Source organism: Ursus americanus, chromosome 12, assembly GCF_024610735.1.
Source record: "Ursus americanus isolate L20-20 chromosome 12, mUrsAme1.1.p, whole genome shotgun sequence".
Lineage (NCBI taxonomy): Eukaryota > Metazoa > Chordata > Mammalia > Carnivora > Ursidae > Ursus > Ursus americanus.
Window position 1 is genome coordinate 63,826,480 of NC_142138.1, and position 12,775 is coordinate 63,839,254.

Genomic DNA, 12,775 nt, shown 5'->3' on the forward strand with positions numbered 1-12,775 from the left:
CCTGTTTTTCCTCTTGCTTGACTGACCACTGGGTTTCTCTCTCTTTCTCACTGAAACCTGCTCCTCTGACCTCTTACTGCTGCTGTTCTCCTGGGCCTTTTGCATTTACCACCCCACGGGCTTCCCCCGGGCCCTCATCCCTCCCAGGTTCAGCACAGACAGTGCTTTATCTACTGAGCGTCTCTGTGATGCCGGATGGGGTCCTGACTCAAACTGACAAAAACAGAAGAAAAGACAACCAGGGCTGCCACCAACGGGGAAGCAGAGGCTTTGAAGCAGGACTTTGCACGCTCTCGGTACCTTTCCTTCCCCTCCTCCCTCTCCCGATTCAAGGAATCAGCCAGAGCCCTGGCCTCAGGGTGCCCAGGAGGTGGATTCCCGTTCCATGGTGGTGTCCCCCATTCTTCCATCTCTAGCACCCACTGCCTGCTTTTCAGGCACTGCCGCCGACCCACCCTGGCCTTATAGCTCTCTCCTACCTGGTCTCTCCACAGCAGGACCAACCTGTTTAATCAACCTCCAGCTGGTCTCCACAGTCTTTTCCTTCTAGAACCCAGATATCATTGTGTCACTACTTGCTTTAAAATCTCTATTGCCCCCTCCAAGTGTCTGCACCAGTGATTTTCAAACAATCCTTGGAGGGAGCAGAGGAAAGGGCAGTTTCTTCATACAAAATCTTTTCTTGCCCGATATAGAAAACTTTTGGTTGAGGCAAGTGAGGGAACTTGCATGCCTTCCTCTGGCACCTCCTGGCAGGCACCTCTAAGGGGCTCCTAAGATCCCAAGAAGGACAGCTTGCAAACAGTGGGTCAAGGCCAAGCTCCGTACTCCAGCACGTGGGGCCTCAGGTCACCTCTCCTTCTTCTCCTGTCACTCATTTCTGGGACTCAACCTCTACCCACACTGCACTCCTCTCTGCTGGCCGAACATCGGACACATTTTTGTGCCCTTTTGCTTGTCCCTCTGATGGGTCTCCTCAAGCTTCAGACTTATCAAATGCACTGGTTTTCCTGGATTTGCCTTCTCTCCCCCATCCAGGGAAAACCTCAGGTTGCAAGAACACTTCCTAGTCGCCGTGCCCCAGGGCACTGTCCACACAGCAGCATCACAGACCGCAGCACGCCCCACGTAGCCACCGGCCTTCCCAGCTGCCCCTTCCCTGACTGCAGGCCCCAAGAGCTGTTCATCTTTGAATCCCCAATGGCTCTCGCCAGACCTTCACTGCAGCAGAGGCCTACAGAGTGTTTACTGAAAGGAATTAAGGGAAGGACCAAGATGGGGCTGCAACCATTGAACCTGAAAAGCTCGGGGGCACACAGTAGAGTCATCAACTTTTTGTGTGTGTCTAGTTTTCCCTTTGCTGGCTTAGTCTGAACACATTTGCTGGGCAAATTCAGAAAGTCCTAATCCCAAATTGGTAAGATTAAAATAAAGAAGATTAACTGATGCCACCTAATTTAAAAGCATTAAGATTCAAAAATTGGTCCAGACTTTTGAAGCTGATCTGAAAGCCATCCAGAAAGGGAAAGGATACATACGAAATGAAGTGCCTTCCCCAGATGTCTTAGTACTGGAAGATCTAGAAGCTGCTAACTGCTCTGCGCCGGACAAGAGCAGATAAAATGCTCTCTTTCCTGGAGTCGATCCTTCTCATAAAAGCCCATCAGATGTCCAAAGAATCTCTTCTGCCCTATTACCTGTAGACCTGTGCTGAACAATGTAGGCAGCGGAAGAATCACCTGGGACGTTACTGGAAATCCAGCTTCCCAGGCCCCCCGCCCCCACCCCCACCCCCGGAGCCTGATTCAGGAATCTGTACTGTTAGGTAGGCTGGAAGCGCTGCTCTAAAAGGACACAGGCACAAGTGGCAGAAGACCAACACCCCTGACTGTATGTAGCAAATGGGACAGTGAGGTCAAGGTCAGGTCCTGAAGAGGAGACCCCACCCGTACTCATCTCCCACAAACCACACCTCCAACTGTAGCCTCTCACCAGGTTCCTCGGGCCACTTACTGCACCTTGATGATGGCACAACGACCAGAGCCAGGGCACTGAAGGCTCATGGAGAGTCTGCCCGTGCCTGGCCAAGACAGCCAGCGACAGGAGTCAGCTCTGATCTGGAGCATGGCTGGACTCGGGGGCATGGGGCAGTGGGAGATTGTTGGGGGAATAATACAAGGAGTCAGGGAAGATCTCAGCACACTGTGCCACCATCTTCTCGCCCCAGCTATGAACACGTCACTCAGCATCCTCAGGGAACCCCCTTTCTAGATCTTTCATGGGAGAAAGCCTTTATGGGAGAATCTGATACTCGCCAGGCTGGCCTCAACGACCCACCCTGTGACTTGTTCCAGGGCCCCACCATAAAGCAACTCCCCCTGGCATCTGTCCCACCGCGGACTGACCTCGCAGAACTTCTGAGGGACCCTGTAGTAATACGTGATAGAGCATTTTGGAAATTATAAAACACCACTGAAGACATGGTACTAATATAAAAAATAATAATTTGAGCCAAAAGTTCTCTAGATCGTAATTTCATACATCTGATGGAAGGCTCATAATCTCAAATGTCTCCTACAAATGAAACAGGCCTGGTCCCCGAAACAGGCAACGTCATCAAAGGGGGCAGCTGCTGGGAACCCAGTCATCCGATACAAACGGTTTATGTGAAATCTCCCAATTTTGTAAAATGAATTTGTAATTCAAGAACAAATATAAAATTCCACGTGGGTCCAAGAAACCGTGTCTGTAAGCCGGATTCGGTCTGGGTTGCTCCTCTCCAAGACTCACTAGAAGGTCAGACCTTAGGTAGGCTACCCCTATACTCCTAGTACTTTCAGAGGTCACCAGAGGAGTCTGCACACCCTCCCAGTGTTGGACAACCCTCCCCACCAGGTAGAGAGTGGGGACAAGACAGAGACTGACCCGTGGGCTGGACGTTGACCACGGTGCCCTCGGAACGCTTTCGGGTCATGGCGTACCACGAGCCGTCCGGGTCCTGGATCCACTCGGCAGCCTCACAGTAGAACTCGCCCTGGTCGGAGGGCTGCAGGTGGAAGACGGTGAGGCGGAAGGTGGTGCTCCCCAGCTTGTCCAGCCGCACCTCCCCCAGGCTCTGCCTCTGGGCGTACTCGCTGCTGGAGTGAAGCACGAAATCGCGGCTCAGGGAGATGACCTCTGCCGGCTTCTCGCCCCCTCGTTGCCGGAGCCAGGCCACAGACAGGTGGCTGTGCTGGAACGTCTCCGTGGCCACCTCACACGTGAGCTCCAGGGCGTCCTGCTCCACCTTGTGCAGAGTCTGGGGCACGGCCGTGGTCTGCAGGGTGTCGGGGATCACTGCAACACAGAAACGTCCCGGGAGCTGGGTCACAAAAGCCACAGAACATCACCCTCGCAGAGGGCTAGCCAGCCACCCCGCAGGGCCTTCCACCCTCACTGTGAGGCCACGGGCGACCCTGGATGGCACAGAAACAGAAGGAAAAAGTTTTCCGCTTGGATTTGGACTGCAATTTTCTTTTGGCACTTACGCTTACCTGTTTGGTATTTTAATAACACTTAGGTAACACGTGGGACATTATTTCTTTCCCCATGGTAAATGAACTCCCTGAAAACACCGTGTAAAAAAGAGTTCTCTTTTAGGCCAAATGAGATTTTGTTGTTCATTTTGGTACTGTTTCAAGATACTTTCACTTGGCTTCTGACCGATCTTCAAAAGGAAATAGTTCCTAGAAGTAGCAGTTTTACGTGTCTATGCACCTTGCTGACTTCCTCCCCTCTCATTGCCCCCCCATACCCCCCCCCCCCACTTCAGCAATGCAATGCTCCAGGAAGGCTATGTTGTAAAAAAAAAAAAATCTCTGGTAGAGGAAAGCAACAGCATCCTCGATGGTCTGGTAGGTTGAATTTTCCTATAATGTGTGTGTCAGAGTGGTACGTGCCAGAAGGAAGCCTAGTTCGGGCATGTGAGGGCATTGCCCCATGGTCCCTCGGTCAGACCTGTACTCTGGAGACTAAACACCCCCCTTCTCAGCCTGATGGGGTGTGATGGGGACACACCAGTCCTAACCAGGGTTGTGTTTTCTCACTGCATCGTCTCAGGCCTGGGTCTCTCAGGCCTCCTGATGGGACGCAGACCAAGATAAAGGAAAAGCAAACTTGTCGTGGGTGGGGAGGGGGGATTTCAGTGTGGGCAGCACCCGGCTGCAATGTTCACCCACGTGGAGGGTCAACGATATCAAGGCTGTTCTGTTTTTCTGCTCAAGTCATAATTTCCAAGCATAATTGTGATAATAAAAACTGGAAATTAAGACTTGGGCAGAAAAACAGAACAGCCTTGATATCATTGACCCTTCATGTCAGCAAGCGTGGTGGCCCACAGCCAGCCGTCCACACTGAAATCTGTCCCCTCCCCTCCCGCCAGCTCCCTCTGTCATTCAGGGAGTACCAGGGCCAAGGGAGACAGCTGGGGCACAATTCCTTACTCGTGTACCCAAAGGAACTAGGGATGGGCTCCCGGTGTGAGCAAGGAACCTCAGGTGCATTCGCTTCCTGATTCAGCAGCGCCCCAGGGGTCTCAGAGCCCCTCCACTGCCCAGCGGTTTCCTTCTCTGCTAGCTGATGTCATGGGCTCCCTCTTCGTCATTTCTTCAGACAGATCAACCACAGATGTCCTTGCCTTCTGTTTTCATATCCCCTTTCTCCAGCTATAGGGTCAGTTAACTTCTCTGAATTCTTAACATCTGCACTCGATCCTTCATAGGTTTTAGCCTCAGCCTTTTATTATTTACAAGTGAACCCAGAACCTTTGTTCACTCATGCTGCTGGTTAGCCACTAAGATATCTGGGGTAGCTTTGGGGTTATTTTTTCAAGTCAAATAAAGTTGCACTACAAAAGAAGTGACTCGGTGATCTGGACTCAATGTTTATTTCCACCCCTCCCCCCACAATCCATATGGTAAATCCTAATCCTTCCTCCCTGCCCCACCCCCAACCCCAATGGTGTTTGGAGGTGAGGCCCTGGGAGGCGGTGAGGCCCTGGGAGGCGATGAGGTCATGGAAGGGGAGCCCTCATGAATGGGATTACTGCTCTTGGAAAAGGACCTGAGTGAGCTCGCCCATTTCCTTTCCATGGGAGGACACAATGAGAAATGAAAAGTTGGCAACCCAGAAGAGGGCCCTCACCGGAACCAACCATGCCCGCCACCTTGACCTCGGACTTCTAGCCTCCAGAACTGTGAGAAATAAATGCTTGTGGTTTCAGCCGCCCAGGCTGTGGTATTTGGGTATAGTAGCCCGAGCGGACTTACTGGGGCGGGACACTGGCCATGGGAACCGGCATCTCCTTACCCACGAGGTTCATCTTGGCACTGTAACTTCCAAAGTACCGCTCATCCGTGTTGGGCGTGTGGCACTCATACTCCCCGGCATCCCGGGCCTGGAGGTCGGTGATGTGCAGCAAGGCTGAGTTCCCCTGCACTCTTTCCACGTAGATCTTCCCCCCACGGACCCGCTGGGTGTAGATGGCGTAAGGGAAGGAAGAGTCCACGGTGCTGACGATTTGGACCTCACGCTCCGGGGCGGATGGCAGGTAAATGGACCACTGGAAATTCTGCTCAGAAGGCCCCTGGTAGCCGCTCACGTTGCACCAGATGGTGATGTGGGAGCCCTCCGTGCGGTACAGGGGTCCTTCCTGGACGGCGACATGTCGCTGTGCCAGCACTACACCTGTGGGGGACACATGGACACGCATGCTTACTTCTCAGACCAAAATGCAGAGTAGGTAGCGATCTTCAAAAGGGTTTGTGATTTGTATGACATGATCATATAAATAGCTTACTGGCCCTTTCTGAGGCGCTCTGTGATTTATAAATATTAATTAAAACACTCTGCGGTGAAGCTCTGTCCCTAATTTGCATATATGGAAATCTGACCGAGCAAAGTCACAGTTCTGTTACTTATTCAACGGCCGAACCCTTGGGAATTTCCTTCAGTCCCTCTGTTTGTCATTTGTGTAGCAGTTTTATATTTATTAATGCTGTTTATAAAGTTTTTAATAAAATGAGCAAGAAACGTTGAATCCTCGGCACCCATTCCAATGAAAGCAAATAAAAGCAACCCTCTTGCAGTCTGGGCCTGCAGGTCAGAGGGTCCTGGGGCCCTGGCTTTGGTGCTGCACCCTTTGTTTGCAAATGTAGCTGCTCCCAGGACAGGAGGTGGAGGAGCGTCCCTGACCTCCTCTTCCCTCCCTACACGGTGGCAGAGCTAAGCTCCTGCGGGCGACTGCAGCTTTAAGCTAAGTGCACACGAATGTGGAAGTACAGGCAGGGCTGAAGCCCAGCCCTGCTGCCCAGATGCCCGCACGCTGGCAATGCGGGGGAGGGGGTACTGAAAGTGCAGACCCACCCCTTGGGATAGAGGCTCTGATTCTCCACCAGTCCCCCTGCCTTCCGGCTGAGCTATGCTGCTCCGGGGTCGGCTCTGACCGCCCCCTCCGTGTTCTTCTTAACACGGTCTCCTCTGTAGACGTGGAAGCGGAGGAATATGGTGAGCTTCATTTCTCATTCCATGCCTACTGCCTGAGCCCCGGAGCAGGGAGGAGGGGGCACCCCCCCCCCCCAGCCATGGCCTTCCTTCCCCTCAGCGGCAGCTGGGCACGGCAATGAGGCGCAAGGGGCCGGTGAGTTCTAGCCACAGGTCTGCCAGCAACTGTGACTGGCTGTGTCATCTTGGACAGGTTGCTCTTCCTTTCTGGGCCTTGATCTCTTCATCTAGAAAATGATTTCTAAGAAGGCTTGGGAGTGGAGCAGCACATATGTCAGGGCTGGCTTTGTCACTTACTAGCTGTGACCTTGGCTAAGTTACTTAACCTCTCTGAGCCTCAGTTTCCTCATCTGTAAGAATGGGATAATAATGTGTGTCTCGCAGAGTTATCAAAAAGACTCAGTAAGGTAACAGCTGCAAAGCCCCTGACACAGGGGCTAGCCCACAACTACTGTTCAGTACGGGGCTGCTAGCTAAAAACCCCTCCTGGCTGGAACATTCTGCAGCTCTCAATCCACAGGGTTTGGCTGGGCATCACCCAAGGACATTCCAAGGACTTCTTGACAATGACGGCATCTCTGGGCCACCCCCCTCCCCCCACAGCTGCAGCTCGCTTCCACCGTCTGTGAAAGCTTCCCCTCTCCCTCTCCAAAAAGGCATCGCAGCTGCCCCAGTGTAAACCCCTCTGACGGGGATCCAGCCGGTAAACAGCTGGGACAGCTCGAGGACTAGCGGAACGCAGCTCTAAGGCCAGTCCAGGGGTGCAGCCCGGGAGGGGGCAGTGTTTGCGCCTCCAAGCAAGCTGGCCTCATCTACACGGTGACAGACTTTACCACAGACCCAACAAGGAAAGACGTGGGGCTCATGGACTGGAATTCATGGAGAACCTTTTCTCCCAAACCAAATCTTACCCGGAACCCCATCTTGGCTTCACGAGTGGAAACTGGAAACTGAACAAATGAAGGGTGGTAACCAAATCAGCAGATCAAAGTGGTATGCGAATTTAATGGATCCATCCTGGTTGACAGCATTCATGACTACACTGAGAGTCACTGAGAAGACAGCTCATTAGTTATTTTCAGTCTGTGAAAATTTGGTGTATAACATTTTGACTATGTGTACTCTGTCTATGACAACTTAAAATATCTATATGGTGACATTCTGAATCAAACGTTTGCACGACTCTGGAAACACAGAACTCTGAAAACAATTTCACTACATTCATAACATTTAGGCCTCTTTGTATCTCAGTGTTCTGTGACACAAAAGCCACAACTGCTCATCACCCGCCACCAGGAAGGCTACTAGAAGCAGGTCAGGAAGAGCCGGCTTCTTCAAGGCGCTGTCTCCCCACCTTGGATCCACACTGGAATCCCCCGGGGAGCTTTACAACATAGCAGGGTCTGGACCCCCCCTGGTGTAACGGGTCTGGGGTGCAGCCTGGGCATTAGCATTTCTAAAAAATTCAAATGCATGGCAGGGTCATCAGCGGCTGCTTTCACGGGTCTCTACATACTGGCAACTAGGCGTCCAAATTAGAGAGCATCTCCTAACATAAAGTTCTCAGTAGCTTTAAGCTCTTTCCTTCTGCAAAGACTCCACATGAATCTGGGTCAAGAAAGTTTCATTCTTCTCTAGCGAATGGGCGTAGCGGAGGCCTGTCAGATCCTGGCTATTGTGAGACGACCGGAGCTTTGCCAGCCTGCATTCTCCTCCAGACCTTACCAAACGCTTGATGTCGGGTCACACACATCACCCCCTGAAAAGGAAACGGCATTAAGTGGCCTCAAGGAGCCAGGGCATCAGGGTCAAAACAACTTGTTCAAGTCAGAAGCAGGTTATAAACAGCCCTGTCAAATAAATAAACACTGGACTGGACTCGAACCACACACATTCAGCCGCGCCTGTTCATTCGGTATCTCCTTCATTTCCTTCCTGCCCCACAAAGGGCCTTTGACGCCTGAAAATAATGCCGTTCTTAGGGAGTGGACTCTAACACAGAAGTAAAAATTACCTTTTTCTTCTCAGTTTAATTCCCTTTCTATACCCCACCCTGCACAATCCTATTCCTGGCACTGCCCCTCACGTTCCGAGACAGCGCTGTGTCTTCAAAGAGACCCAGGTCCCTTACCCGGCCAAGGCATCCCCTGGCCTCACAGCCCCTTCCATCTCCCCTCTCAGTCTACAACAGAAGACTCCTCCCAGGCAGGGATTCCTTTTTTTTTTTTATTATTATTCTTACATTTTTTCAGTTTAGACATTTCTATACTTTTTAAATTACTTTGCAACAAGCAAATATCACTTCTGTAATTTAAAAAAACAAATATACACAGGATCCTATATAACTGTATAAAAAAGGACTGGACACAAAAGGCAGAAAAAGAGTGGAAGACAAAACTAAGAGCAAAGAGCAACAAATACAAAATAGTAATGCGTATGGTAGGTACTAATCCAGCTGTATCAGTAATCACTCTGAATGTCGATCAGTGGTCTAAATGCACCGACTGAAAGACAGATTGTTCGAGTGGATCAAAACGCAAGACCCAACTATATATCTACAAGAAATCCACTCTAAATATAAAGACGCATATAGATTCATGGTAAATGGATGGAGAAAAACACACAATGTAAACACTAATCAAAAGAAAGCAGGAGTAGTTCTGTTAATCTCAGACAAAGCGGATTTCAAAATAAAGAACGTTATCACTGATGATGAAAGACATTACACAATTGCCCACAAAGACATAACAATTCTTAACGTGTATGCACATAACAACAGAGCAGCATACTAGATGAAGCAAAACTGTAAGAACTGCAAGGAGAAATAGATGAGTCCACTATCAGAGCTGCTGACTTCAATCCCCCACTATCAGAAATGGACTGCTCCATCAAGCCGAAAATCAGTAAGGACACAGTTGAACTCAGCAACACCATCAACCAACTGAACGTAATGGACATCTGTTGACCACTTCATCCAACAGCAGCAGAGTAAACATTCTTCTCAAGCTCGCATGGAACATTCACCAAAACAGACCACATTCTGGGCCATAACACACACCTTAGCAAATTCAGAAGACTAGAAATTAAACAGTGTCTGCTCACAGACCATAATGGAATTAAACTAGAAATCAATAACAGAAAAATTACTGGGAAATCCCCCAAACACATGGGTATTAAACAACACACTTCTAAAGAACACCTGGATCACAGCAGAAATCTCAAGAGATACTTAAAAATATTCTGAATTAAATGAAAATGAAAGCACAACTTACCAAATGTGTGATATGCAGGCAAAACAGTGCTTAGAGGGAAATTTATATCACTGAATGCATGTATTAGAAAAAAAGAAAGATCTCAAATCAGTAATCTAAGTTTCCACCTTAGGAAAATAGAAAAGGAAAAGCAAATTAAGTCCAAAGTAAACAGAAGAAATCACAAGAATCGGAGCAGAAATCAATGAAATTGAAAATAGGAAGTCAATAGAGAAAATCAACAAAATCAAAAGCTATTCTTTGAATAGATCAATAGAATCAATAAGACCCTAGCCAGAATGACTAAGAAAAAAGGGAAAGGACACAAATTATCTAATACCAAAAATGAAAGAGAAGACATCACGACTGGGCCCATGAATATTAAGTGGATAATAAAGGAATACTGTGAACAACTCTGTGCCTACAAACTTGATAACCTTTCGAAATGGATCAATTATTTGAAAGACACAATCTGTGAAAACTCACAGAAGAAAGAGAATTTCAATAGACCTATACTTATAAAAGAAATTGATTCAATAATTAATAACCTTCCAAAGCAGAAATCACCAGGCCCAGATGAGTATATTCTATTGAATATTACAGGAAAAAAGTATACCAACTCTTTATAATCTCTTTCAGAAAAAAGATGCAGATGGAACACTTAATTCATTCTCTGAGACCAGCACTACCCTAATACTCAAACTAGACAAAGACATTATAAGAAAAACACAGACCAATATATCTTAGGAGCATAGATGCAAAAATCCTCAACAAAGTATTAGCAAATCAAACGCAACAATTTACAGAAAGAATTATACACCAAGTTTATGTAGGATTTATCCCAGGTATGCAAGGCCAGTTCAATATATAAAAATCAATTAATGTAATATATCACATCAATAGGCTGAAAAAGAAAAATCACGTGATCATATCAAGAGAAGCAGGAAAAGCATTTGACAAAATCCAACAACTATTCATCATGGGAAAGTCTCAGTAAACTAGGAACAGAGGGGAATTTTTCCAACTTGATAAAGAATATCTACGAAAAACCTAAAGCTAACATCAGACTTAATGGTGAGAAACTCAAAGCTTTCCCACTAAGATCAGGTACAATGCAAGGATCTTCCCTCTTACTGCTCCTTTTTAATATCATACTTGGAAGTCCTTGCTAATGCAATAAGGCAAAAAAAGGAAATAAAGGGTATCAGATAGGGAAGGAAGACATAAAACTGTCCTTGTTCGCAGATGACATGATTGTTTATATTAAAAAACCTAAGAGGATTGACCAAAAAACAAATAAACAAACCCTGAAACAAACTGAATTTGAAATTTTGAAAACACACTACCATTCACATTAGTATTCCCCAGAATGAAAGGTAGAAATGTAACAAAATATACAGAAGATACATATGAGGAAAGCTACAAAACTCTGATGAACAAAATCAAGAACTAAACAAACGGAGAAAAAGTCGATGTTCTTGGATAAAAGGACTCAATATTGTCAAGATATCAGTTCTTCCCAACTTTATCTATAGATTGAATGCAATTCCAGTCAAAAATCGCAGTAAGTTATTTGTATATATCAACAAACTGATTCTAAAGTTTATCAGAGAGGCAAAAGACCCAGAATAGCCAATACTATACTGAAAGAGGAGAACAAAGTTGAAGGGCTGAAGCTACCCAGCTTCAAGACTTACTATAAAGTAATGAAAACAGCATGGCAATGGAGAAAGAATGGTCAAATAGATCAATGGAACAAAACGGAAACCCCAGAAATAGACCCCCATAAATGCAGTTAACCAATCTTTGACAAAGGGGCAAAGGCAATCCAATGGAGCAGAGAGAGTCTCTTCAACAATAATGCTCACATAACTGTACAATCACATGCAAACAAATAAGCAAAACACCCGAATCTAGACAGAGACCTTATTCCCTTCACAAAAACTAACTCAAAATGGATCACAGACCTAAATGTAACATGCAAAACTATAAAACTCCAAGAATATAACATAGGAGGAAGCCTAGATGAGCTTGGGCAGAGTGAAGCCCTTTCAGATATAACACTAAAGGCATGGTCCATGAAAGAAATAATGGATAAGCTAAGCTCGTTAAAATTAAACTTCTGCTCTGTGAAAGACAAAATCAAGAGAATTAGAAGACGAGCCACTGAGTGGGAGAAAGTATTTGCAGAAGACACATCTGATAAACGACTATTACCCAAAATACACAATGAACTTTTAAAACTTAAAAATAAGAAAAAAAAAACTCTGATTAAAAAATGGGCCAAAGATCTGAAGAGACACCTCACCAGAGGAGATACCAGATGGCAAGTAAGCATATGAAAGGCTGCTCCACATCACGTCTCCAGGAAAACAACGAAAAGATACCGTTACACGCCTGTAAGAGCGGCCAAACTCTGGAGCACTGGCATGCATGTGGAGCAAGAAGAACTCTCATTCGTTGCGAGTGGGGATGCAAAACAGCATAGCCACTCTGGAAGACAGTTTGGGGGTTTCTAACAAAACTAAGCACACCCTTACCATACGGATCCAGCCAATGTACTCCCCGGTATGACCCAGAGGTGTCGAAAAGTTTTGTTCCTACAAAAACTAGCACATAAATGTTGATATCGGCTTTCTCTGTAACTGTCAGAAGGTGGAAGCAATCAAGATGGCCTTCAGTGGACAGCACAGAAGAGTATTCTGCCCTAAAAAGAAATGAGCTTTCAAACCATGGAAAGACATGAAAGAACGTTACATACTAGTACGTGAAAGAAGCCAATCAAAAAAGGCTACACATTATATGCTTCCAACCATGGGACGTTCTAGAAAAGGCCAAACTACGGAGACAATAGAAAGATCCGTGGCTGCAGGGGGCAGGGAGATGAATGGGCAGAGCACGGAGGATTTTTAGGGCAGTGAAAATACTCTGTACGATACTGTCATGATGAACCCATTTTAGTGTACACTTATCCCAACCCACAG

General features: G+C 47.1%; 1 protein-coding gene across 3 annotated transcripts in view; it reads right to left on the minus strand.

The window, feature by feature from the left end:
• IGSF3 (immunoglobulin superfamily member 3) overlaps nt 1-12,775 on the minus strand; it is a 92,693-nt gene that overhangs the window by 34,936 nt on the left and 44,982 nt on the right. For all 3 annotated transcript variants that reach the window (XM_045801423.2, XM_045801421.2, XM_045801422.2), the window contains 2 exons: nt 5,347-5,724; nt 2,926-3,336 (listed from right to left, as the gene is read on the minus strand). In XM_045801423.2, the coding sequence (XP_045657379.1) occupies nt 2,926-3,336; nt 5,347-5,724 (789 nt within the window). The remainder of the gene's footprint in view (nt 1-2,925; nt 3,337-5,346; nt 5,725-12,775) is intronic.